The 27,999-nt window shown below is 33.5% G+C and overlaps 2 protein-coding genes and 3 non-coding genes across 5 annotated transcripts; 3 read left to right on the forward strand and 2 right to left on the reverse strand.

The window, feature by feature from the left end:
- Positions 1–4,926: 4,926 nt before the first annotated feature.
- Positions 4,927–4,999, reverse strand: TRNAR-CCU (transfer RNA arginine (anticodon CCU)). Its single transcript has one exon. It is a non-coding gene; the product is annotated as a tRNA-Arg (tRNA).
- An 8,491-nt stretch (positions 5,000–13,490) lies between these two features.
- LOC137835484 (small ribosomal subunit protein uS7) lies at positions 13,491–15,809 on the forward strand. The gene is made up of 5 exons (XM_068644013.1): positions 13,491–13,618; positions 13,797–13,891; positions 14,048–14,319; positions 15,237–15,440; positions 15,554–15,809. Exons 2-5 carry the CDS (start codon positions 13,799–13,801, stop codon positions 15,606–15,608), a joined length of 624 nt encoding a protein of 207 aa, XP_068500114.1. The 5' UTR covers positions 13,491–13,618; positions 13,797–13,798; the 3' UTR covers positions 15,609–15,809.
- Positions 14,530–14,611, forward strand: LOC137836294 (small nucleolar RNA Z102/R77). Its single transcript, XR_011085245.1, has one exon. It is a non-coding gene; the product is annotated as a small nucleolar RNA Z102/R77 (small nucleolar RNA).
- Positions 14,739–14,819, forward strand: LOC137836295 (small nucleolar RNA Z102/R77). Its single transcript, XR_011085246.1, has one exon. It is a non-coding gene; the product is annotated as a small nucleolar RNA Z102/R77 (small nucleolar RNA).
- Positions 15,810–24,256: 8,447 nt separating the features above from the next.
- LOC137834338 (uncharacterized) lies at positions 24,257–27,904 on the reverse strand. The gene is made up of 2 exons (XM_068642396.1): positions 24,650–27,904; positions 24,257–24,547 (listed from the first exon to the last, which is right to left on the reverse strand). The coding sequence occupies exons 1-2, from the start codon at positions 27,902–27,904 to the stop codon at positions 24,257–24,259; spliced, it is 3,546 nt and encodes a 1,181-aa protein (XP_068498497.1).
- Positions 27,905–27,999: the final 95 nt, after the last annotated feature.

The raw sequence follows: 27,999 nt of genomic DNA on the forward strand, positions 1-27,999 counted from the left end.
TGTTACCACGACCATTAATGGGGGTAGTGGAACCATTAGCAACAGTAATATATGGGTTACCGGATAAAGCAGTGTAGGATGAAAAAGAAGAGGAATGAGGTGTCATACGATCAGTAGCACCAGAGTCTATAATCCAGATATTTTCAGTACTAGAAGCATTAAAGGATAAAAAAACTAGAACTCTTACCACTCATAGTAAAGGAACAATAGCTAGATGGCTTACTAAGGGAGTCCATGAGAGCTCAAAACAAACTGAGTTTTTCAGATTGGCAAAATTTGATATTGTTCACACAAAAAAATTCGTCGAAAAAATTTTCCGGCGGCTGGCAGCCGTTTTCGACGAGCAGTGGCAGTTCCGGCGACCGACGGTAGTTTCCGGCGAGCAGTGGCAGTTCCGGCGAGTGGTGCAGTTTTCGGCGAGCGACAGAGGTGGTGGTCGGCAGCGGTCAATGGTAGTGGTGGTCAATGGAGAAAAGATAAGGAAAATATAAAGTTGCAGCAATCAAGGCTCTCCAAAAAAACAAAATTGCAACAATGAAGGCTGCCAAGGAAAATGATTATAGTAATGAAGGCTGTCAAGGAAAATATTACAGCAATGAAGGCTGTCAAGGAAAATGATTACAGCAATGAAGGCTGCTAAAAAGAAATAAAAATTGCAGAAGCAGAGTCTCCCAGATCAGGAGCTCTGATACCAAGTTGAAAGAAATAGATGAAATATATTTCTGAGATGTCTTACAAATGTGATTATAGTCTCTATTTATAAACTGTTTTACAACTTAATTAAGGAAAGAAATAATAGGCAATGAAAGCCAGAAATAATGGGTGTTTAAAGCCGTACAAATCAAATAAAATCAAATCACTAACAAATTTGTCCTAATAAATATAAAATGGAATATGCACTTAATTATAACATAATTCTCCAGATTATGCAACAAATAGTTTTCATGGCAAGAGGTCAATAAAGTTCAAAATCAATAAAAACTCAAAATTAAGAAAGTTAAACTCAAGATATTATAATTGTGAGAAACTTCAAAGTATTTTAAAATACTCAAATCAAAAAAATTAAAGCTACAAACAAAGTAGGCACACAAATGAATTTTCCAGATAATGGTTCTAAAGTGGATTATAAATTTTTTTAAAGAATATCAAATTTTTTTCAATGGTTCATAAGACCGAAAAAGACGTTGGCCCAATATGGTTTGGCCCAAATTAAACTTTGTTGCTTCACAAATTAATCAATTCAGTAAAAATTAAAATGGACATTGCATGCAACACAACATCAAATTCACACTACTTCAAGTAATTTGGAAACACCAAATTGTCAATCCAATTATTGTGGATCCCACAAAAAGTTTTCAATTTTTGAATTTCCACATCAGTTGACGTTGCAAGACAATTTCCTCAAGCATGCATTCAAATGAATGACATCAATTCAACAAATCAATTTCACTTCCACCATTTTCAATTCTCCTCCAGCACATTTGTCTTCTCACGCAAGCACAAATCAGTAGTTGTTTCAAATCAAATTTTCCAACAATTCAACCACTGCTCAACTAAAATCACACATCACAAGGAATGTCATTGTTCCATGTGCTCATTCTCAACTTTGTACCAAAAATACCATGCCCACCATTTGTTTGAATTATGTTTTCAATCAATTTTATCACTAAACTCACAAAAACTAAGCGATGGGTATTGCACAAATAAAACTTTCACTTTGCAGTCTAGATCAACTCATGACTCCAATGGTTATGCATAGTAATTCCAAAGATTTGAACAACTGGTACAATATTGATTCAAGATAGACCAATCACTAAAAATTGTTTCACCAATTTGTTTGCTTACAACAAAATTTATCAATCAACAAAGTATTGCACTACTTTAATCAATTTACAATCACAAATTGAATTCAAGTTTCAGCTAAAAAATACAGTAATACTATTTTCAGTCTAAATCTGCACTAGAACTTTACACCAAAATTTACAACAGCTTTGCACCATATTAGAAACAGTACTGAAACAATAACCATAATGGAAACAAGGTTAAACGGAAATTTCCAACAACTGATTTAGTAACTTTTGAAGTTCATTTGATTGATTTAGCACAAAAACATTTAGCTAAAATCTCTGGGCCAATTAGTTAAACAACTTGAATGCACTAAATTGAACATATTATGTTCAAATTAAAATTGTATCAATCAACGCTATAAACAATTCCAAAACTACCTGAATTGATTCTTTGTTTCCAATTTTCTCCACCACAAATAGTCACGAACAATACTATTTTCTTGTTTACGCAGTTGCGGAAAATTCTCACTCCCTCACTTCCCACCAAAAACCACCATTACAGACAATGTAATCCATGGAGAGAGGTTACCAGAAGAGAACAAAGATTTACCTAGAGAAAACAACTTTTCTAATTTCAATTCACCTTTAATAACACCGAGTGCATGGTTCTCGTCACCAAAAATCGCAAACCACCGTTCATTGATTGCGTTCACCAGAAATCGCAAAATCCTCCATTCGTGATTCCTCCAACACCACACAACTTCAATAATTGCTTCAATGAATTCACATTTGCACCGAAAATGATTCACCGTTTCCGCACCAAAAACAATGAGGAACAATATAAACTTGAATGAAGAAGTGCACAATCTCATGAAAATCTGAAAAACAAATAATATTTTTTTTTGCACCTCTCCAAGCACTGTTCCACAACAGATTTCAAGATTTTACAAGAACTGCTCTAGACTACTGTTCACACTTTGAAATTTCTTTTTGAACCACGAAAAAATTTCAAAAAATTATCGAGAATTTTCGAAAATGAATTTTGGAGAAGATTATAATGGAAACCTAACTTTAAAAAAATTGTTAATCATCTAGTAGAAATTTATGAATGAATTCAAAAATGAAAATCAAAATGACACTCAAGAGCTCTAAACTATGAAGAAATTTAAAAAAATCAAAAAGTTAAGTAATGGAGTTTATGATAATTTTTGGACTAAATATGACTCTAGACAAAATATTTATGATTATAAAATCAAAATGACTCAATTATAAGAAGAATTCACGAAACAAAATTGAAAAAAAAAATCAAAAGAACACATGAACATGAACACAAAAACACCTAAAAGCACGTACATGAAGGTTCAGGTAAGAATAATGAATTTGAACCAAACAAAAAGACAAAAAAACACAAAATCAATTGGTAAACATTCAAGACAATCAAGAAAAACTATGAACAACACGGAAATTAGATTTTTTTTTTAAGAATAACTACTTATCTCTTAAACCAAAGTACCAAATGATGCAATCCTAACTTGCATCTTCATTTGTAGATCTTCTTCTTTATTGTTTTGATTTGAATATCTTTTACGGATGATGAATTGTAGAAATGTAGAAATTGAAAATTATGTTGGTGAATATAAGTGAGGTTAGGCTAACACTTAGTTTCTAGAGTGAGGTTGGGTCAACACTATTAGGAGGAGTCTAGAAAATTGTATAGCAGGAAGACAACTCTAGAGAGAACTTTGAACAAGTAAAAGTTTCTCAAATTGGACAACATTTCATTACTCAAATCAAAGTTAAAAATCATATACAAACGACTACTATTTTTAAGAGAAAGTCTCTCAAAACCTCTCAAATTAGAGTGTCACCACCTTATTAGTGCAAATCCTCTTCATTAGGAGAGTGACAAGTGGCATGCCTTTATTGGTGTAAAATCTTCTCCATTGAGGAGAGGACATGTGGAGTCTCACATCTTCCATGCCAACAATTTTATTTGCACCCCTCTTTACTATTTTTCCACCTACTCTTTTCTATTTAAATCATACTCTACTTTGGCCCAAAATACAAGGCCAATGAATCCTAGTTACTCTATACAATTTTTACATGTTAAGAAGAAGAAAAAAAACTTTACAATCTCTTCATTAAAACTCAATTTTCACTTATCTTCTTAACCAAAAATTTTAAGACTGAATGGTTTTTATCATTTGTATTCGAGCTTAATTAATATTCAGATCAAAAATGTTATTGCAATAAAGAGATAGAAAGTATTTTCCATAAAAAGTATTATATATAAATTATGTAGGTGATTGTACCATTAACCAATACTATTTAAACTTTATGTTGTCGAACTTATAAGGGTAGTGATTAAAGTGTAACTATGAGTTAAATTCTAATTCAATCAATTGTGATTAAATAACATTATTTTAATTCTTAATATAATATTTACAATTTCATAATCCTAAATGTTATAACTTATAATATAATATTAAAATTTAAACAATTAATCAAATTGAATGTGTTATAACATTAAAAACAAGTGTATTCAAAACTAAATAAACATAACATTATCTAGAGTTATGTCATTCTTCATAAGATAAAAAAAAAAAAAAAGCAATTTAAAAACAGTGGTTGAAACAGGTTTTGCCCAATTGTGAACTAATCTAACCAATTTTATACTAATTCTTTACGAGCTCGAATTAATTATGTAAACCAGTTCAACATTTATTATCTGGTCCCATAGGTCATAAGTATTACCCTTTTAGAACTTGTAGATTAGGCAGATTTTGATTCCTTCTTCGCTCGGAATTCACCCTTGTTTTTAATTAGGATTGGTTTTGTTTTTCCTTTTTATATTCCCTCTACTTCATCATATTCCATTCAGTTCAATTACCTCGTACCATTTTGAAGTTTACAACAACTATGTTTGGAATTTATGTTACAAAACCTTTCAAATTAAAATATATGGTAAGAACTACATTAATTAGTAACCCTAAAATAAGAATTAATATTTAGAGTTAAATAAATCTTTGTTATCGTTTGTTTTGAAATCTTTATCTCTAAAGTTTTCCTGTTCTTTTCATTCTAAAATTTTAATAAATATGATAATTTTGCTTGAAACAAAATATTAAAATGAGAATTACGCGCCAGGTAGGGGTCGAACCTACGACTTTCTGCTTAGGAAACAGACGCTCTATCCACTGAGCTACAGGCGCTAGTTGATTTCAGTTGTTCATATATTATATTTATAATTATTATTATTGTAGCTGTGAGAATTATTGTTGACACATGTACTAGTTATTTATTATTTGTACGAAACCTTAATGTAAATTAATAGAGCAATTTGAATTAAATTCAATAATTAATAAAAATATTAATTAAAAGAATACTAAAATTAAATTTAAAATTTATTATCAAATCATCCCAACATAGCTTTAAACCTTCCAAAAAGAAAACATACTCATTCCTAACTATTAATGTTTAAATTCTTAAACTTCACTAAATCTTCTGTAAAAAAAAACTTAATTAAATCTAATAATAAACTACAATATTCTTAAATTTTACTAATCAATACTATGTTTTAGAAATTAAATTAATAAGATTAATAACTAAGAGAAATATAGAGTGCTTATTTTATCATTTGAAAAGGAAAATTTGTGGTACTCAAGTAGAATTATTATTCCTGTTTATGATAAATTTTTTCCTACTTTCTTTTAATATTTAAATTATCACACACATTGAATTTTATGTATAAGACACGTTGGCAGCGATACCGACTGGAGCGGAGTAGCGTGCACCAATGTCCAAGTCATGGAATTACGCTTGTCTTGCTTTCAATTAGGTGGCAGACTTAGTGACGGTACCTACGAGTTGCGCTAAGCCTTTTTTCCAATCACTTCAATGGAAACATTCATTTGTCCCTCTCCTAATGCATGCTCTTATCCGTTGAGAGTAAACATACTAACAAAAAGAAGGGAACATAAAAAGAAAAACACTTCTCTTTCTTCTCATCCTCCAAAAATAATTTCTTCTAAGAAGGTTGTGCACTAGTGAGAAGGTTGTGCGCTAGTGACTTAAAGTACGAAGTTAAAGGTTAACAAAATAAAAGTGGAGAATCATGGAGGTTAACCAAAAAGTTGAGAGTTAAAATATTTATAAAAGAGGTTAGAAAGAAATGTTACACAAAGGAAAGAGAAAAAAATTAAAGGAGATGGGAATCGTAGAGGTCAAGAGGAGTTAAAATATAAATATATTTATGAAAGAGGTTAGAAGAAAATATTACACGAAGGAAAGAGACAAAAATGAATCTTCATATTTCAAAATTCAAAAGTGTTTTGCCAATTGTTTTAGTAATTACAAAATGACGGAATAATCAAAATAAAATGTTAATGTAAGGATAAAATGGAAAAACATTTGTAAACACCAAAAAACGATTTTAAAAAGGAATCCTCTTTATATATAGGTATATATGTATGTATTATATGTGTATTCGTAACTTTTAAATATCAAATTATCTATCTATATATATATATATATATATATATTGCTTCTAAAGCAAAAAATATTAAATTATTTTTTAAAAGTACGACCAAATAAAGATAAAGATTGATATTCGAAATATTTTTCTGTGTATTATTCAAAAGAAATAAAATTTGAGGGATGTAATCCCTCAAACCACATTTCAATTCAAAGTTTTATTTGACTCTTTCTTTTCAAATATATGTAGTGCACGTCTCTCAAATAGTTTCAAATTTAATATTAACTTTTTTTTAGTTTTAAATTTAAGTAATTATAAAATGACGAAATAACCATAATAAAATAAAGATATAATTACCTTATTTGTTCCTACTTTCTGAGGCAATAGTCAATTTAGTATAGTTATTTTTAAAAAAATCAATTTTGTCCCTATGTTTGTTTAAATGTATGAAAAATGGTCCTTTCTGTTAAGTCGCAGCAAACGACGTCAACTTTTGCTTATGTGGCAGAGAGAATGGGGATTGTGAAGTAAAACACATGTCAAATTGGGGCCTTGAGGTTGGATGAGCAAAGATCATTAAAATGTGGTGGTTAGGGTTTCCGTTTGAGCATAATCGTTATTGGATGGTGGCCGCTTCACAGAAACGAGGGTGTTGACAGAAAGGAGGGTCGTTTGTGGGGGAGTCCGGTGTTGTGGATTTGTTGGTGGGAGAGGAGTAATTAGCGTTTGTGATTCGTTCGTGAGTTGGGTTCGTTGGTAGCTTCGTTTGGGGTGGAAATGTGTGCCTATAGGTCTGCATCTGTATCATCATGCAGTTGTAATCGAATGGAAGTCCAACAACACCGATGTAATTCTAGCCATGGTGGTGGGAGCAAGACAACTTTTGTTGCTCCCATTTGCGATTGTGGGAATTTGTAGTTTTGAGAACAACAACAACTTTCAAAAATGGTGGGAGGAAATTTTGGGGGTGTCCAAAGTACAAGGTAAGATGTATTGAACTCTGGTTTATGAAAAAAAAAGGCATTGGTATTGATTTTTTGGTTATTGTTTTGTCTAATACAGAATAGGAGTGGCGTAAGCATGTGATGCAACTTTTTCAGATGATGCATTGAAGACACTTGGAATGACAAGGATGGAACTATTGTTAGACAAAGAAACAAGATTTATAGATTGGAAAAACGTCTGAAGATGTCAAGAATGTGGATTAAGATGTTATAAGTAGGATTGTGTGTTGTTGTTGTAATAAACATTGTTATGTTGATTATTTTCTTAAAATTCCCATGAGTAACGTATGAATGTATATTTTGGTTGGGATTATGATTGAATTAGTTAATGTAATATGTATTCGTGTGTTGAGTTCATTATGTCCAGTATGTAATATGTATCCCAAAATGTGTATCAATGCAAAATTGTAAGTTAACCGCACACTTTTCTCCAATAAAGATATGTTATGTGCAGATTTTATTTTAAAGAATTAAATATTTTTTATCCAAATGAAATAAGTTTATTATCAATGTGATTGGGTTGAAATGTTTTTGAGCAACTATTTACACAGTTCATATATGCATACCAAAACAGTTTTGACAGCTAGACAAGTAGCAAAAGTGATTACTAAGTTTAAATTAGTTGAGGTATAGTAACATGAATATAAAGTGTAACAAGCACACACACAAACTTAATTATGTAGAACCTGATAACATTAAGGTACTTCAAAAATTACCAAATACATTGAGTACATGATACATTAACAAATTACCAAATTATCATTCCAAAATACATTAACAGAAGGCAACAATAATTGTTTTTCAAAATACACAAGTATAGAAATTAGTGGGTTCCAAAAGCATTCATGGCTTCCAAAAGCCTCTCATGGATTGTAACTTAAGCCTGGTGTTAGGTCTTGAAAATTTTGCATTTAAACTTGTTATCCTTCGAGCTGCCTAAGATGGTTGTGAAATTTTTGGTTGAGTAGGGGGAGATGGTGGAGGGGGTGCAGTTGGATTTATCTGACTTTCCTGAGATGGCCCTAGTGCACTTGAAGCTACCTGACTTGGACCTTCCTGAGATGGTCCTGGTGTACTTGGAGCTGCCTGACTTGGCCCTTGCTGAGATGGGTTTGGTGCACTTGGACCTGCTTGACTTGGACCCTGCTGAGATGGGATTGTTGCACTTGGACCTACCTGAGTTGGACCTTGTTGAGATGGGTCTGGTGCACTTGGACCTTGTTCTGATGGTTTTTCAATGCAGGACTTTCTGTTGTGGCCAAGCTTATTACAAATCCACATTTTTTCTTTAATCCAGTTTAGCCTAACTGACTCTTGTTCTTCATTACCTACCATGCCTCCAACCTTCTCTTCAATTTTGGTCTTCCAGGCATCTTTTTTGTGGGAAGTGGCACAACATTTGTTGTCCCATACTTGTTCACCATTCAGTGGATAGATAATTGAGTTGTACACCTTTGCATATGTTTCCTTCTTGAACCAAAATGAAATGAAGTTGACTGGATCGACATTGAACAATTTCTTTGCAGAAAGTGCATGACAACAAGGTATTCCAGTCAACATCCATTTTCGGCAGCTGCACTCATGTATGTCCAAGTTAACTGCAAACTTTTCTCCAATGGTAGAGGTATGTCTCACTTCAAATAGGTGATATACGGAAGATCTGTGATGATGAAATTGGTTAGACATATGCAACAAGTAACACAATAAGTTTTTAAAAGAGTGTATCAATGTTGTTATCTAACTTGGGTATCCAATATTGAGTTTGATATGCTTCCTTTTGTAATTTGCTTAAAATCTTTGGACATATTGATCCTTCAAATGAGGCAATTTTCAATATGTTCTTTGCCCATCTCTGCATTATATAAGTCCTGATATGTTCTAGCATGGTAATGATAGGTTTTGCACGTGCAACTACAAGCACACTATTAAAGCCTTCACAAATATTGTTGACAAGTGAGTCACATTTTTGGACTGAATGTGAACCTTGATCTGGACCAGAACCTAGTAAAGGAAAAAAAAATGATTTCAGAACCTACTAATTGGTGTGCATAAATGATTTTAGAACTTAGTCAATTGAAAACAAATGACTTCATAAAATGGACTGGTAAGCACTGAACACCTCTTTTGAGACCAAATGGACTTGGGACCCAGACTTTAGCTTAAACAAAGATTGGACTAACATGCACAACAAAGTCTCAATTAGCCTACTTTGATACCAACACAACATCAGACTGGACTGACAAACACAATATCAGATAACTTTAATGGACAAAATATTCCAGATACCTTTACTCTGTTTTCAACTAATGAATACCATCAAATATTCCAAATTCTGAATATACATTTTTTTAATTTAGGAATTTCTAAACTACCAATTCACAAGTTTAAATAATTCCTTGGAATTCTCAAATCTGACATGAGTAAAAGAACAAGCATGACTGCTTGCCTGGGAGGTAGTGCAATCAGATGTTTAAAAGCCTCATCATTGACCTCCTTTATAGCCCTCATCTCTCTCTCCCATGCTTAGGGATATGTGTTGTTGGTTGTCCTCCACATTAAAGTTTTCAATTTATTTCATGGGAATTTCTTTATGAAGTTGGAGTACATGTGTCGAGCACAAAACCGCTGCACTGCCCCAGGTATCAGTTCTTAAATGGCAGGCAACAAACCCTGTCAAAAGTCATATACTTAAATGAAATTTATACATAGACAAAATCAACAGTTGTCAGCAAAGAATATACCTTTTGTTGGTCAGACATGAAAGTGATGCCTTGACATACATCTACACCCCAAACATCTTCAATTAAAAGTTGCAAAAACCAACTCCAAGATTCTTTGCATTCAACCTCAACCACAACATATGCTAGTAGTAGCATCTGATCATTTGGGTCCCTCCCAACTGTTGTCAACAATTCACCACCATAAAAGCCTTTCAAGAAGCATTCATCCAAAGCAATTATGGGCCTACAAGATATAAAGCTATCCTTGCATGCTTTTAAGCACACATAAAATCTGTTAAAAACTATGAAGCCATTCATGTCTTCAACTTTGACTTTCACTGTAGACCCCGGATTTGCACGCATGAGCTCATGTGCATAGTCATAAATTCGTTTGTACTTATGTTGAAATGAACCATGGACATTCTTCAAGGTCATGGCCATTGCCCGTTGAGCTTTTGAATTACTTATACTTATGTTCCATTTTTTAACAACTTTGTTCCTTACATCATTACTTCTCAATCTTGGATTCTGACATAAAGAAGTCTCCAACCTCCCACTCAACCATTTAGTTCTCAACAAATTAACCTTAAACGGCCTAACACATGTATGTACATCATTTAGTTTTCTTAACTGTCAACAACTTGTTGAGGGTAAGAACCCACAATATGCATATCATTCACATTGTCCTTGTGCTCCAATACAACACACCCGAACTCTGGAGTTATCATTTTTTACTAATTTCAAGTTCCTCCCAAAATGAATAACATAAGTTCTAATGACATCTTTAAATGCTTCCTTGTCTTTAAAATAGGTACCCACATCCCAGGAAAAATCTGTCATGTTTTTTGACATTTCAAAGGATGGAAATTTACCACCTGTACTCATATCTTTCTCACCATCTTCAAATTCGCCCATGCTGTCTAACTCTTCTGATTCCCACTCTGTATGTGACAACCCTCTATCATGCACAAATGTTCCTTCACTTTCATCATCATCAACACCCAAATCTTGCAAATCATCTGTACAATTTGGTTCTAAACTTTCTATAAGATTACTAGTCTGCCTTCTACGCCTATGCCTAACATGACCTTTAAACCCTAAACCTTCACTCTCACCCTCACCCTTATCTCTAGTACCCTCACTCAGAACTTCAATTTCACTTTCAATAAATTCAACTTCCCTTAACCAAGAAGAATCTTCTGACACATGCACACCATCATTATCACATTCCATGTCTTCATGAATAGGCAGACCAATACCCTGACCACCATGACCTTCGTCCTCCTCCTCATCTTCCTCAACCACACCTTCCATACCATGATGATCACTAATGTCCACACCACCACCATCCTCAACATTACCTTTAACACCTTCGGGTTCCGCACCATCACCTAAAGCCAATAACACTTCTGCCTCTGAAGCAACATGCACAAAAAATAAATGAACTTCACCATGTGTATTTGCAATTTTCAGCATTTCTATTGCACCACCATCATCAACCAGAACCTCTAATCTATTTTCCAACTGTTCACAACCTCCACGTGAATACCACATCTCCTGTACTGTTAAAACCCCCATCTCCTTTAGAATGCCAAGTATTTAAAAGTAACTCCATCTATCACCGTCACATGACCATGTTGATTTATCACCACCAACATATCTCGCATCACAAAATGTCCCACTATGGTGGACCACAAGCTGAAAATAACATTTTGTCATGATATGGACTTTATAAAAGGTATCCCTGCAAAATATAAATATACATATGACGAAAAATAACAAACAAATTACAAAGCAATCCTGCATTTAATTATGTCAGAAACCAAATGTTGGACCACACATACAAAAATCTTGCACATGGTGGACCCTACATCATAAACTACTCTCTAAATGTTCTCTCAAAGTAATCACAAACATAACCACTCTGAAAGTAAGTCAAAAAGTCCTAACCTTAGAAATGACCACCCACGAAACTGCTCCACGCTCAACAACGTCTTCGGGTTCCACAAACGCTGCCCCACACAATCGCACTTCACGAGCTCGAGATGGCACCACAGGATTGAACCGCAAAATCGCACCTCACAATCGCATCTTAGAATAACGTACCTTAGACACCCTCAACCTTGCTTACAATTAAAAAATCATAACCCAATTCAAATTCAAGAAACCCTAACCCCCAATTCAATTTTCAATAAACTAATCCAACCATCCACGTCACTTGACACCTCACACCTCATCCTAAACCCATAACTTATTCTCTCTGCCACATAAGCAGAAGTTGACGCCGTTTGCTGCGACTTAACATAAAGAACCATTTTGCATACATTTAAACAAACATAGAGACGAAATTGATTTTTTTTAAAACCACTATACTAAATTGACTATTGCCCCAGAAAGTAGGGACGAATAAGGTAATTATACCTAAAATAAAATATTGATATAAGGATAAAATAGAAACAAATTTGTATACAACAAAAATAGTTATAATTGAGAATCCCTTTTATATATAGGTATAGATTTAAGTAATTATAAAATGACGAAATAACCAAAATAAAATAATAAAATGAAATATTAATATAAGGATAAAATAAGGATAAAATAAGAATAAATTTGTGTATAACCGAAAACATTAAATAGAGAATATCCTTTATATATAGGTATAAATGTATATTATATTATATGTGTATTTGTATTTTTTAAATACCGAAATCTCTCTATATATACATATATTCTAAAGGAAAAAATATTAAATTATTTTTTAAAAGTATGACCAAATAAAAATAAAGATTGATATTCAAAATGTTTTTTCTGCGTATTATTCAAAAGAAATAAAATTTGAGAGAGTAGAGTAACTTCCTGTCAAACGATGTTTCAATTTAAATTTTTTATTTAACTCATTTTTTTCAAATAATTGTAGTCATGTTTCTTAAATAGTTTCTTTTAAATTTAATATTTTTTTAATTTTAAATTTAAGTAATTATAAAGTAACAAAATAACTAAAATAAAATAAAATAAAATTATAAAATAATAAAATATTGATATAATGATAAAATATAAATAAATGTGGATAACCGAAAATAGTTATAATAAAAAATATTCTTTATATATAAGTATAAATTTAAGTAATTATAAAATAATGAAATAAATAAAATAAAATAATAAAATAGAAATATTAATATAGAATAAAATAGATTTTTTTTTATATATATTAGGTATAGACACGTATATATTTATAGTTTGTATTATTTTTATATTTTTAATTAATTACTCATAAAAATAATAAAATTATAAAATAATATACAATTTTAAAATTATATTATTTTAAAGTAATAAAAATTTCTGTAGTTAGTTGAATTAGAATATGGTTTTATTTTAAAATTTATTATATAACAAATATCCAATTAATATATTTAAATATGTAAAATTTTTATTTATAATTTATTAATTAATAAAAAAGTAAACACAAGTATGTTGAAAATTTTGGCTTAATGCTTATTTAGCATTTTTATGCTATTCAGTGTGTGAGTATATAAATGTCAGCAACTAGGGTTTTGAGTTGTGCTTCTTCTTTCCGAGATACAAGCGAAAAGCGGCTACCCTAAACTCCTCGTCCTCTCTGAAACCCAATTTCAGGTTTCATTCTTCTTTCAGTCTATCTTTCATTCATTCACACTGTTAATTTCTTCATTTGTTAGATACCTTTATCAATCGATTAGGTTTTCAACACTTCGTTTCCTTTTGTATTTTCCTCTGTTCTGTTATACCCTGCTCGTTTTTTTTTTTTCTCTAATTCGTTTAATCGTTTATACAGCCATGACTGACGTCATCCACGAAGCTGGTGTTGTTGCAGATCCCACCCAGATCGATGTCAAGCTCTTTAACCGCTGGAACTTCGATGATGTTCAGGTACCATTATCAGGAAAATAAAATTTATTGTCTGTTTAGGGTTTGATTTTTTGTTAATTACATTATATTGTGTAAATTTCATTTGTTTATGCTTTGGTATTTTATATTGGGTTACTAAGTGAAATTATTGTTGGTGTTTTGTTTGGGTTATATTAGGTTAATGACATTTCTCTGGCCGATTACATTGGAGTGGTGGCATCCAAGCATGCCACCTATGTTCCTCACACTGCTGGTAGGTACTCTGTGAAGAGGTTCAGGAAGGCCCAGTGCCCCATTGTTGAGAGGCTTACCAACTCTCTCATGATGCACGGTAGAAACAATGGCAAGAAACTCATGGCTGTTAGGATCATCAAGCATGCTATGGAAATTATTCATTTGTTGACTGACCTGAACCCCATTCAGGTTATTGTTGATGCTGTCATTAACAGGTATTACTTTTGTATTTATTCATGGTTTTAGTTGTGGATTAGGATGACTGTTGATTCAGCTATTGCCTTCTATTTTTTATGGATTGATATAGTAGAAAGTTAAGTAATACCTATATTGATAATGGAAATTTGGGTCTCATATTTGTAATTTTTTCTTTTCTTTTTAGAGTATACATAATAAGCTACTCGTTTTTTCAAGATTAATCTGGAGGAAGGAATGATGATTATTGATTTCCCTATTGGTTTGATTGCCTGAATGATGGCGTTTTTTATTAGCTCTATCTGACCATTCTCCATGTTTTCTGCGCATTTGTCTATTTTGTCATTTATACTAGGACTTTGTTGACTGAATATATTGATTTCTGGATGGAAATTCTTTTGCAGAGGATCAGAGCGTGTTAGTTTAAGTTATTGTTGGTGAATGACTCTATGGTTGTTTATTTCTCATTTTTTTATAGCCTGTACGATGTCATTTCTGTATTAGCTCTATCTGATCATTCTATGTAATTACTTCAAAATAGAATTATAGTTGGTTTATGTTCATGTGATCATAACCATGCCGTTTGGAAAAACTGGTTAATCTTCTGGGTGTACATTTGGTAAGTGTTGCTTGATTATGTAATGTTGGATTTTAGGTTGCTCAATCTATTATCATGTAGACAAAGCGACTTTGATATGAAGTTTTATATCTTTCTTGAAGAGTTTGTTTATGGTGGACATAATGCACAAAATAATGTGTAAAATATGTATTGTAGGTAAAATAATGTGTAAAATATGTATTGTAGGTACTGTTACTCTGAACAGTAAACTGTTTACCTCACTACTAAGCAATTCTTTGATGGGCATTGTCTTGAATCCAACATAAATTAACTTTAAAATTTAAGTATTATATCTGACTTTTTTTGTTATTTTTTTAGTGGTCCCCGTGAAGATGCAACAAGAATTGGGTCTGCTGGAGTGGTAAGGAGACAGGCTGTGGATATATCACCCCTTCGTCGAGTTAATCAGGCTATATATCTTTTAACAACTGGTGCACGTGAAGCTGCATTCAGAAATATAAAGACTATTGCAGAATGCTTGGCTGATGAACTTATTAATGCAGCCAAAGGGTCATCCAACAGGTAATACTTCTCCAATTCCAGGATACATTTTCTGACTGTTTTGTTGTCTTGACAATTTTTTTTTTTTTCTAATTTTTGGATGCGTTTACTGATATGTAATAACTCCGTTTCAGTTATGCTATCAAGAAAAAAGATGAAATTGAGAGAGTTGCCAAGGCCAATCGTTGACCAGCTTGTGGAAAACTATATTTGCAGATTTTTGTTTCGGTCTTTGTTCTTCATTTAATATATGTGGATCTTTTGCTTGCATTAGTTACTTTTTAGCCCTTTTAGACTGCCGGCGTAGCAAGTTATGAAAGATTTTGTCGCTGTGACTAGAATTTGTGTTCTAAGATCGTGAGTTTTAATACTAGTCTGTTTTTTAAATTATACCATGATATTTTTCATTATTGTTTTCGAATTTTTGGCGCTGTTTTATTTTTTCTGATAATAGTATGTAAACTCACTGGCATGAAGTCGAATAGTTAATTACCCAATAACGCACTATGACATTAAAATGCAACGTCACTCGTAATGGTTTTTGAATGGCGACATTGTGCATTTTAATCTAATGGGATGGGATTCTAAGAAAGAAATTGACTTTTATAGATGATTATAATTTGAGTAAGAAAATTTTTAAGAATTAAAATTATAGAATTTTTTAAGGACTATTTTGTTATTTTAAATTTTACTTGAGAAGAACGAATATTATTTTTTTTTTACACTCTTTACGCTCTAGAATGCTAACATGATATGAAAAAAAGTCTTTCATAGAGATGTTGATGTGATTTAATTATTTTAAAATAACTCTTATCAATATTAATACTTTAAAACTATTATTAATTGTTTAATATTTGAATAATTTTTTTCTATTTAGTGACAATTGAACTATTTTATCTAAATTATGAAGTTAAAATTTAAATTGTTTTAAATGAAACATTAAAAATTGAATATGATTAATCATGTTCAATGTAGTTTAATGTGGAGTGACTTTGTATACATGTAAGTGTCACGATCGGACAGGACACTGAAATTTTTTGGAAAATGTTTACAAAACTGAATTTAGGGTATGAATTAGTGCAGTGAAGGTGTTGGCATCTCACATTCTACAAATATTTATTTTTACTAAAAAGAAAACAAAATTATATGAATAATTTGTTTTTGAAAACTTCTTTTATTTGGGTACGATAAAAATTGACGTTACTCTTAAATTTTTGTATTCACAATAAAAAAAAATTGTATAGTTTTAAAAGTTAAAAAGATATTAGTGTTGACATTTTTACTTTTTGAAATTTTTATAATTTTTAAGATTTTTAATTTTATAATTCGAGATTTTTAAGAATATATTTTTTCATTTAAAAAGTGTAAAAAAAATATATAATCATACAAATGTTTAAATAATTGTATTATATATCAAACTTGGAGATGTTTAGTTGATCATATAAGTAAATTGTACAATATACAAGTATTGATTTAGAAAATTAAGACAGTTGAAGAAATATAGTACAATAGGAGGATGAAAATCTTGTGTTGCATAAAGAGAGTGGAGAAGAAGAAAAAATATATAAAAAAAATTAAATGAAAAAAAGAAAAGAAAATATATATGTTACTAATTTTCATTTTCTTTATTTGAGTTGTGTTCTTACACCAAGGATCAAGAACACTAAAATCAGGTTGACAAGATTTAACTCTTATACAAATCTTTTAATCTTGGGCTGCACTCTCTCGGTTTCTTCTTGGGCTGGATACTCTTGGCTTCTCCTCACGTTGGGTGCTCTCGGCTTCTCCTCAAGGTAGGTGCTCTCGGCTTCTCTTTCAGCTAGGTGCTCTCGGCTTCTCCTTCACACAGATGGGGGGGGGGGTGTACCTGCAAGTCGCTCCGATGCCAAAGTCAGAAACAATGTAATGCTCATCAGACAAAAATCACTCTTACTTACCTCTTACGTTGACCTCCTATTTATAGGGTTTCTTTAATGGGCTTTTCACTTTACCTTTGGACTTTCTTTCTACACCGTTTTATTATTTACGCACCCCCTAACGCAGGTTTCTATTTAATTGGGCCTTATTATAATAATATTTATATTTGGTTTTATTCTTTTATGTATAACCTCTCGGTTATGTCTAGTATTTAGCTTTCGGCTTAACCTCTCGGTTTTAGCCTACCAGTACACTGGCCCCGAGACATAAAGATTTTTATTTAAGTTTAAAGAAAAGTATTTGTGTCTGAATATAATATAATAGTTTTGAAATGTGATTTGATTTGATATTAAATGCCTCGTTTTTCGTGCTTTATTTTGTTGAGACTAAGTGATTTGACGTGAATTTGCTGTTTTAACCGTTAGATGATGTATTTTTGAACGGTTTCAAGTTGTTGCAACGTTTCAAATTCTAGGGTTTTGTTTTGGGTTATAAATAGGTCTCTTACTCAACCTATTATAGTTTTATGTGAGTTTCATTGCTCTCTGAAAGGAAGTTCGTTTTCAACCTTCATTTGTTTATTTTAAAGGTAATATGTCTATCTCGAGCTCTTCTTCTGCTACTGATGATTTGAGTGGTTTTTCAAGCGCGGGTGGTGAATCTACTGGCCGAGTGGTTCAAGAAGAAGAGCATCATGAATCAAAGTCTTCTTCTGCTACTCCTTCTTGTATGAAGGATTCGAATGGAGCTCCTACTGTTGATGCTCCTCCAGTATTCGAAAGAATTATGCTTCTGAAAAATCTTCGTCCAGGTTATCAAGGGGTTAATCCTAAGGTCCGAGAGTTCTTTTCTCGGTACCGTTCTGCTAGCGAGCTTTGTAGTTTCCTTTCCCATTCTCAGATTTATTATTCTGACATTGAGAATGATATTATTTCTTTTCGGCGTGTTGGGAATGTTGATAATGTTTTTCATGGTCGAGAGGGTGATAGCTATGATTTTTTTTTATTTTTATGCTTAGGGATCTTCATATTCGATTGCCTTTGAACAATTTTCAAATGGGTGTTCTTAATTTTCTTAATATTGCTCCTACCCAGCTTCATCCCAATGGTTGGGCGTCAATGCAAGCTTTTAGTATTTTATGTAAATTATTATCACTTTCTCCTAGCCCCACATCTTTCTTGTACTATTATAGCTCTCGGCCTGGTAAACGACCAGGGTGGTTGTCCCTTATCAGTAAACCCAATATTTGTTTTCTTAAACCCTTTACCTCTTCATATAAGGATTTTAAGGGAGGATTTTTCAAAATTCTAATAGAGCCAGAAGGAAGAGATTATTTTTTTAACGGAGATTCTCCAAAGTTTCCTCTATATTGGACGAAAGATCCTTTGAAGTTTAACTCAATGTCTTTTCACTCAATGGATATTGCCGATCGTCATGTTATTGAAGTTTTTGGTCACCTCTCGTACCAGATTCCCACTCGCGCCTTGCTACAATTGTACACTTCATCAAGACCCCAAGAAGATCTTATTGGACGTGGTTGTTTCATATTTTCTCGCTTTATAGGATGAGATTTTTAACTTTGCTAAATTTTTTATTGATTTTCAGCTTTGATGGCGAGCACCAATCCGAAAGCTCGATCTTATTTCATAAAGCTTCTCAACAAAGTAGGTGATGTAACCCCTCGGCGTGAAAATGTGGTCAATCCTGTGGTGGAAGTGGAGATTGTAGAACCTGTTTCACGTGTTGAAGCAACTGAACCTACGAAGGACGCTCATGTTGCTGGTCCTTCGAAGAAGTCTAAGAAACGAGATAGAAGTAGTAAGAGATCTCATTCTTCTTCTCGGCGTCATCGTCACGTTGAAGGTGGTTCGACTGAACCTCTTCCTGAAACAATCTTTGGTGCTTCAACAAAATATGCGAAGTTTGTTCAAACCTCTTTTAGTGAATCATCTTACAATATGTTGAAAGCTACTGATGCTGCTTCATTGGCGGATTCTATTATTGAATTGTCAAGCAGAAGTCTTTTGATTGGGAAAATGATGAAAGCAAAGAATGGAAATTGTGTGTCTCTGGCGGAGTTTGAAAAATTGAAGAATGATTTTGCTGAAAATAAGGAAAACATGAGCTCTTTATCTTTGCAGATAAATCAACAAGAGATAGAAAAAGAAGATCTTGGAAAGCAAATTTCTGAATTAAAGGTTGAGAACTTAAGATCTGGTGAAGAGAACATTCGAATTTTCAATGAAAATCAACTTTTGATTGAAAAAGTATCGCAATTATCTTCTGTTAAAGAATCTAACACAAGCACCATCAAACTCATTGAAGAGATAAGTCAGTTGAAGGTGAATGTTTTTGAAGCTGGAAACTTTATCTTGGAACAACACAAATTTGGCTTCGATAAAGCTCTTCAACAAGTGAAATATTTTTATAAGATTCCTATTGATGAAGGCAACTTTGATGTTAAGAAGGATTTTTATAATGGTGAATTAATTCCTGCTAATGAGATTCCTGAAGATGATGCTGAAAACATTAACGTCGAGAGCTAGGTGGATATGGGTTTTCATTTTTTTTTGTTTATGGCTTCTCGGTTTACTTATTGAGAAGCATCTTTGTTTTGGAATGCTGTGATTTTTGATCAATGTATTGATATTTGCATTCGTAATGTAATTTCTTTTTTGGAACTTATCGTCTTAATTTTATAAATTTCGTTATTTTCTCTTGTGTTTAAGTTGGTTTTTTGTTACTATAAATATTATTTTAGAGCTTTTGATGTTAACTTCTTGATTTTATCTTTCGAGTTATTTGATTTTGTTTGCTCAACATTTTCTTTCGGTTATAATCATATATTTTGAGAATTCTGTTAACCTTTCGGTTTTCTAATCTTGAAAACTTAACATTTTCTTTTAGTTATAATCTTATAGCTTTTGAAAGCTTTCGGTTATAACTATTTTTTATAATAATCATTGAATTTTAGCAATTTAGTTATACTTGTTGGCTTTATACTTATATCTTTCGGTTTTAATATTCAGCTTAAAAAATATTTTAATTTATTTTAATATAACAGACACGTTTGAGCTCATTTTTCGGTATTAGTGATCATGAGAACTACACTGGGAAATATTTAATTTGATATATCTTCAACTGCACCTTTCGGTTCTAAAGCATAAAATTATTGACCATCTTGTATCCTGGACTTTTCGGTTTTTAAGTGTAACATTACTGATCGCTTTCCATGGTTTGAATGATTAATTTTATTTTTCGGTTACAAGCAAACGTTATCAGAGACCTTTCGGTCCTAACCGCTCAGTGCTGATTTTTGGGTCATTTAATTTGAATGCTTGAAACGTCGTCTTTTGGTTACAAATCCTAATTGGATCTTTCAGTTTTTAAAACCTAAAAGCATAAAATTATTAACGAACGCGGAACTGGGATCTCTGGGTTGGGGTTTGGATGTATAACATCAAACTATACATGACTAACGCATCCGGTTCCATGTTTTCGGTTTTAGTTAATAAAATAACATTTTCGGTTTTAACTTTGATTTTATTTTTGCAACCTAGTATAAATTCAGCTTACGTTTTCAGCTTTAATGATGACGAGATCTACACTATTCCTTGGGAAAGAGTTGATTTAATATGTCTTTGACTAGACCTTTCAATTGTTAAAACATAACATTATTAATCACCTTGCAACCTGAACCTTTCGGTTTTGAAGTATAAAATTATTTAAGTACTTTGCAACCTGGACCTTTCGATTTTGGAGTTTGAACCGAAAATAATTGTTAATAAATTTCTTAATTAAAGTTCTCGGTTTTTCTAGTTAGAGACGAATTTTGACTATTTTTATAGGTTTGAACTTTTGGACTTAATACTCATATGCCAATGTTTATTTAGACTTCTCGGTTTTGCCTGGAGACCTCTTGGTTTTGCATTAGAACCTTTCGGTTTTTTCGATAAGACCTCAGTTTTTGTTTTGTGTGATGCAAAAAATGAGACCTCTCGATTTTGTATTAGAACCTTCCGATTTTTTGATAAGACCTCAGTTTTTGTTTTGTGCGATGCAAAAAATGAGACCTCTCGGTTTTGTAATGCCGACGTTTGGTTGGACCTTATGATTTTATATTTTAAGTATGCAAAGATTTAAGAGTTTTTTGCTTTGCATCTCACTATACGTGATATCGGGAGGGTTTTCACTTAGAGTGAAAGCATCCAAGCCCGAATTGTTTTTTGATTTATCTTCTTTGGCAGGGTTTTCAATTATGATGAAATCTTCCAAGAACGAAGAATTCTTTTGGTTGGGTTTCACCTGGAGTGAAATCATCCATGACCGAAAAATAAAAGTAAATGAGATGATTTTTGTCATTCAATATTGCTTCTTCATTAAACGATAACTATGTACATCAAAGTCCTCTTTTTTACATCTTCTGTCTTAACTAAAATAAAACTTCAAATGGCTCGCATTCCAGGTTCGTGGTATCACTTTTTCTTCCAAAGTCTCTAATCTGTAGGCTCCATTTTGCAAATTTTCCAGTACCCTGAAAGGACCTTCCCAGTTGGATGCTAGCTTTTCATGTCGTGGATCTTTTCAAGCATCAGTTCGCATTCTCCAGACCAAATCCCCTTCCTTAAAATCTCTTAACTTTACTTTTGCATTAAACCTCTTCATTGCTATTCTCTTTACTGCTGCTTCCTTTATCTTTGCTCGTTCTCTAATTCTTCAATAAGATCAAGGTCAGTCCTCAAACATTCATTGTTGATATTCCAATCTTCCATTTGCCTTCGTAATGTTGGTTCATTAACTTCCACTGGTAGCATTGCATCTGTTCCATATGTGAGGTTGAATGGTGTTTCTCCAGTTGAAGTTTGTGGTGTGCACCTATATGCCCATAATATCTCTGGCAACTTCTTTGCCCATAAACCTTCAGCGCTTCCTAGCCTCTTCTTTAACTGTCTGAGAATAACTTTGTTTGCAGCTTCAGCTTGTCCATTCGTTTGCGGATGTTCAACTGAAGTGTTTGTTGACTTGATTCCCAAATCTGCATAAAATTCCATAATTTTTTTGTCAATGAATTGTCGGCCATTGTCAGTTATAATGGTGTGTGGGATTCCAAATCGACATATTATGTTTTTCCATACAAACGTTTGAACTTGCTGAGCCGTTATCTTAGTTAATGCTTCCGCTTCTATCCATTTTGTAAAGTAGTCCACAACTACTATCATGAACTTAGTTTGTCCTCGTGCAAGTGGAAAATGGACCAAGTATATCAATTCCCCACTTTGCAAATGACCATGGAGAAACAATTCCTTGCAACTCTTGTGCTGGTATATGGTTTAAACTTCCAAACTCTTGACAATTTTTTACATGCTCTAACATAGATCTCACAATCTTCTCGAATTGTTGGCCAATAGTATCCGACTCTGCAAAATTTTGTTGCCATTGTTCGAGCTCCACAGTGTAATCCACAAATTCCTTCATGAAGTTCTTTAACTACATATTGAGCTTGCTCTCTTGAGAGACACTTTAGCAAAGGCATAGAATATCCTCTTTTGTAAAGTTCATCACCAATTAAAACAAAACTGGCCACTTTCTTTGCTATTTTTGTATCTAGTTTGACACCTTGTTCTTGGCTCTTTATAACTTCTATATATGTGTTTATCCATTCATCTTTTGATGGTGTGATGTTGAGGCATTCTTCTTGATGTATATACCAAAACTAAGCACCAACCAAGACTCATATGGAAGTCCATGTATTGTCAAATTGAATCAAAAACAAAAGGAAAGAAGAACAAGAATTAAAACTGGACAGAATTTAAAAGCTAGCTACTGAACCAAAACAGAATTAAGAACACAATGCTGGAAACACAAAATTAAACGGTAGAAAAAGAAGTAAACTCTATGAATCAAAACTACCGAATGGAAAATTGAAGAAAAGGGAAGAAGAACACTTATAGAAGAAGATGCTTGCTGGATTTTGAGAATTGGAAGAAGCCATTCACGCCACTTGGAACCTTGAACCAAGATAAGTGATGGAGTGCCACCACTTGAAGCTCACCATAGCTCACAAGATAAGGCAAAGAAGAGGAAGACTCAAAACTCACAATTTCTCTCTAAATTTGAGTATAGTCTCTCTACTATAAAATTCCAATCTGAATTGTGAAGGACCTAAGCCCTCCTTTTATAGGAGTAAGGGCTGGTCATTTACATAGCTTATTCCCTAAGCTACCCAAAAAACTCCTAAGATCACACCCCCCTTACTAAGCTCACTCCCCAAGCTTCTAGAATTTGCTAAACTAAAGCCTAAAGATGCTTTTACAAAAGAGGTGTCTCATGTTTCCCTCTAAGCACCTTTCTAAACATTATTCTATATTATTTACAATTTAAAAGAAACTATAAAGAGAGATATTTAATATGAAGCCTATTATTTAAGAGTTTGTAGACTTCTTTATCTTTAGGCTTGATCTTCTCTTTGACTTCTTTTAATTTGTGAGAAGACTAGAAGGAAGAACTTCAAATGTGTAGGTGAAAATCCTCTTCCTTCATTAATAAAATCCTCTCCTAGTGGATATCCATCACTTCTAAACTAACTGTTGGATGATTGAGGGTTTGTTGTATGACTGAATTATGTTGCACTTGTCGTTGTTGGCTTGCTAACTTAGACAATGAGTCTGCTTTCATATTTAATTCTCTTGGAATATATTTTATTTCGGCCTTATTAAAGCACTGCATAATATTTAATACTTTATGGTAATATCTCATTAATAATGGATCTTTTACCTGATACTCTCCTGGCACATGTCCTACCGAAAGTTGAGAGTCACTTTTGCAAATGACATTTTCGATTCCCATGTCCCTGGCTAACAACAATCCTGCAATAAGAGCTTCGTATTCAGCTTGGTTGTTGGATGTTCTGAACTCAAATCTTAACGCATCTCTACTTGGAAGTTATCTGGTCCTTCAAGTACTATCCCTGCTCCACTTCCTTTTTTGCTTGACGCGCCATCTACATATAATGTCCACTGCTCCTGTTGTGTTGTTGTCGGCATTTGAATAATGAAATCCGCAAGGGATTGGGCTTTGATTGGTCCTCTTGGTTCATATTTGATTCCATATTCTGAGAGCTCCATCGACCATGTCACCATTCTACCTGCAAGTTCTGGTTTTCTCAAAATTTTAGATATTGGATAGTCTGTTCTCACAATTATCCGATGATTCTGAAAATATGGTCGAAGACGTCTTGCGGCATACACCAGGGTTAGGGCGACTTTTTCAACCTTGGGATATCTGGTTTCGGCGTTTTAAAGGGACCTACTCACAAAATATATTGGTTTTTGTTCTGGGTTTTCTTGGACTAAGGCAGCTCCTATAGCTTCATGTGAAATTGCTAGGTAAACTATGATAGGTTGGGTTGACACAGGTTTAACTAAGATTGGTGGTTCAGCTACCATACTTTTGATTTGAGAAAAGGCTTGTTCACATCGCTCATTCCACTCAAAGGTTTCAGATTTTTTTAACAAGTTTACTATCGATTTAGTTCTCTCGGCCAATATTGGTAAGAATCTTGATAATGAGTTTAGCTTTCCCACTAGTCTTTGTACTTCCTTCAAGTTTTTTGGACTTCCCATCTTCATTATTGCTTCACATTTATCAGGGTTTGCCTCAATACCTCTGTTTGTTAACATGAACCCCAAAAATTTTCCTCCTCTCACACTGAAAACACACTTTTCTGGATTGAGACGAATATTGTACTTTATTATTCGTGCAAACACCTCCTCAAGGTCTTCTAAATGTTTCTCCACTTCTTCTGATTTTACAATCATATCATCAACATAAACTTCCATGTTCTTTCCAATTTGATTTTTGAACACCTTGTCCATCAACCTTTGATATGTTGCTCCAGCATTCTTCAAACCGAAAGAAATGACTTTATAACAATAATTTGTAGTATCTGTGGTGAAAGCTATTTTTGGGATATCCGGTTCATACATTTGTATTTGATTATACCCTGAGTAGGCATCAAGAAAGCACATCATCTCTTGACCAGAAACCCCATCCACCAATCGGTCTATGTTGGGTAATGGATATGTGTCTTTCGGGCAGGCTTTATTCAGGTCTGTATAGTCTGTGCACATTCTCCATTTTCCATTTGGTTTCTTAACAAGCACCACATTGGATAGCCATGTCGTATACTGAGCCTCGCGAATGAAACCAGCTTGCATCAACTTTTTTGTTTCCTCAATTACTGCCTTTCGTCTTTCTTCTCCCAACTTTCTTCGTTTTTGAGATACTGGTCTTGCTTCTCGGCAAACAGACAACTTGTGAAAAATTACCTCCGGATCAATTCCAGGAATATCAGATGGTTTCCAAGCGAATAAATCTTCGTTGTTACGTAACACCGTGATGAGTTTGTTCAACAATTCTTCAGGAAAACTTCCACCTATATAAGTACATTGTTTTTCGTCCCGGCCCAATACCACAGCTGTTGTCTCTTCTTTTGGTTCTAACCTCTCATCATTTAATCTGGGGTCCAAATCTATCATTGCCACCATTCTTTCAGTATCTTTATTTGCTTTCAAATTCATCTTCAAACCTGTTGCATAACATTCTCGAGCATCTTTTTGATTGACATAAATTGTTGCTATCTCCCCCTTCTCTGTTGGGAATTTCATGGCTAAGTGCGGTGTTGAGACTATTGCTCCCAACTTATTGAAAGAAGATCGTCCCAACAATACATTGCATGATGTGGAAGCATTCACCACCAAGTACCTGATTTTGATCTTTTTAGTCTTGCTGCCTCTTCCGAATGTTGTCATTAAATCAACATATCCTTTTGTGCTAACTCTCTCGCCTGAGAAGCCAATGATTTGTTCTCGGAAAGGTACAATATCTTCTTCTCTCAAGTGCAACCTTTTGAAAGTATCCCAAAACAAAATATCAACCGAACTCCCCTGATCAACCAAGGTTTTCATGACGACATACTCGGCTATTTCTACTGTTATCACCATAGGGTCATCATGATCAGGATCAATTTCTTGAAAATCTTCATCTGTAAAAAGCATTGGTGGCAAAGTTCTTCTTTTAAAAATATGATTAATGGTTCTGATACTTCTCCAATGCTGTTTTCTTGCTGACGAGGATTCTTTTCCAGAAAACCCACATGAAATTGTATTTATAAACCCTCTGACTGGTCTTCCCAGACTTTGTTCCCTACTTCGCCTTACTGATTGGGTGTTTTGATAAACCCTATCACCTCTTCTTTCGGGCCTTCCATCCCTTCTATCATATCTCTTTTCAACTCTTCTATCTTCTCTTCTTTCAAATCTTTTCACTCTTCTCTGTCCTACCTCTCCCCCTTTCAATCCTTTCTCAGGACTTAACCTTATTCTTGCATTTCCCCCTCGGATGAAACGTTTAAACTGCCCCGCTTGGATCAATTCTTCTATTCTATCTTTCAACCCAATGCATTCTTCTGTATGATGACCATGATTTTTATGATACTCACAATGCTTGGTGTGATCTGCTCTTTTTGGTGTTCTTGCTTTTCTCGGTGGTGGTATTATTTCTGCTGCCATGGCTTCCTGTAAAACTCTTGCTCTGTTTGTATTCAAAGGTGTGTATTGTTGGAATTTTCGACTTCTAAACTCTTCTCGAGCTCTTCTGACCATAGGTCCGCTTTCTCTTTCCATCACCCTCTTCTCACCTCCATCAACCCTCACCTGGTTTCGGAACTCTCTTAGTTCTTCCATCTGCATAAATTTTGATGCTTGCTGCCTTAGTTCATCCAAATTAGTCGCGGGATTTTTGCAAAGGCTATAGACAAATGGTCCCGATTTTAACGTTGTTATCATATGATGCATGGTAACCTCTGGGTTGAGATTTCGAATACCCAAGGCGACCTTTCCAAAGCGTTCCATGAACATTCTTAATGACTCCCCCTTCTCTTGTCTTATGTTTACCAAGGCAATTGATGTTAAACGATGAGGGCGACTAGTTGCAAATTGAGCACCAAACTTTTCCACCAATGTATCGAAACAATCAACGCTCAAAGGTGGGAGGCGCGTGAACCAACTCAATGCTGCTCTTTTCAGCGTTGTAGGGAATACCTTGCACATAACAACATCATTCCACGTATATAAGCTGATCTGAGTGGTATATATTGCAATGTGTTCATCAGGGTCTGTACTTCCATCATATTTGTCAATGGTCAAATTTTTCCAATTTTCAGGTAATGGAGTATCAACTATAACATCATAGAACGGATGCTTTCTGGAAGATGCTCCTGCAAAAACCCCAGAGTTTTCAAGCAATCTTCTCTTGGTTTGGGAACTTTCGTTGTGATAAAGCCTTTCATTCATTTGTGCTCTAGGCTGAACGGTTTCAAAGGATGAATTCAAAACTGTTTCCTCTTGTAATTTTCTCCTCATATATGCATTTTCGGCTCTCAACATACTTAATTCTTCTTCATTATTCTTTTTTAACATCTCAAATTCTTTTTGTAGTTGTACCAACATTGTCATTGGCATGTTAATATTGTCTTCCTGTTCTCCACCTTGTTCTTCTCTTTGATTCATCTTGTCTTCAACCTTTTTCAGCTACTTCTCGGCCCCACGGTGGGCGCCAAAATGTTCTTACAACAAGAACCAAGAACACTAGAATCAGGTTGACA

The sequence above is a fragment of the Phaseolus vulgaris genome, chromosome 5 (assembly GCF_000499845.2).
Source record: "Phaseolus vulgaris cultivar G19833 chromosome 5, P. vulgaris v2.0, whole genome shotgun sequence".
Lineage (NCBI taxonomy): Eukaryota > Viridiplantae > Streptophyta > Magnoliopsida > Fabales > Fabaceae > Phaseolus > Phaseolus vulgaris.

Coding starts and splice junctions, on each gene's coding strand:
- LOC137835484 (XM_068644013.1), top strand. CDS start 13,799: ATGACTGACGTCATCCACGAAGCTGGTGTTGTTGCAGATCCCACCCAG. Junction 14,320..15,236: donor GTTGATGCTGTCATTAACAG/GTATTACTTTTG, acceptor TTATTTTTTTAG/TGGTCCCCGTGAAGATGCAA. Junction 15,441..15,553: donor GCCAAAGGGTCATCCAACAG/GTAATACTTCTC, acceptor ACTCCGTTTCAG/TTATGCTATCAAGAAAAAAG.
- LOC137834338 (XM_068642396.1), bottom strand. CDS start 27,904: ATGAATCAAAGAGAAGAACAAGGTGGAGAACAGGAAGACAATATTAAC. Junction 24,548..24,649: donor AACAAAAACCAATATATTTT/GTGAGTAGGTCC, acceptor CCATATTTTCAG/AATCATCGGATAATTGTGAG.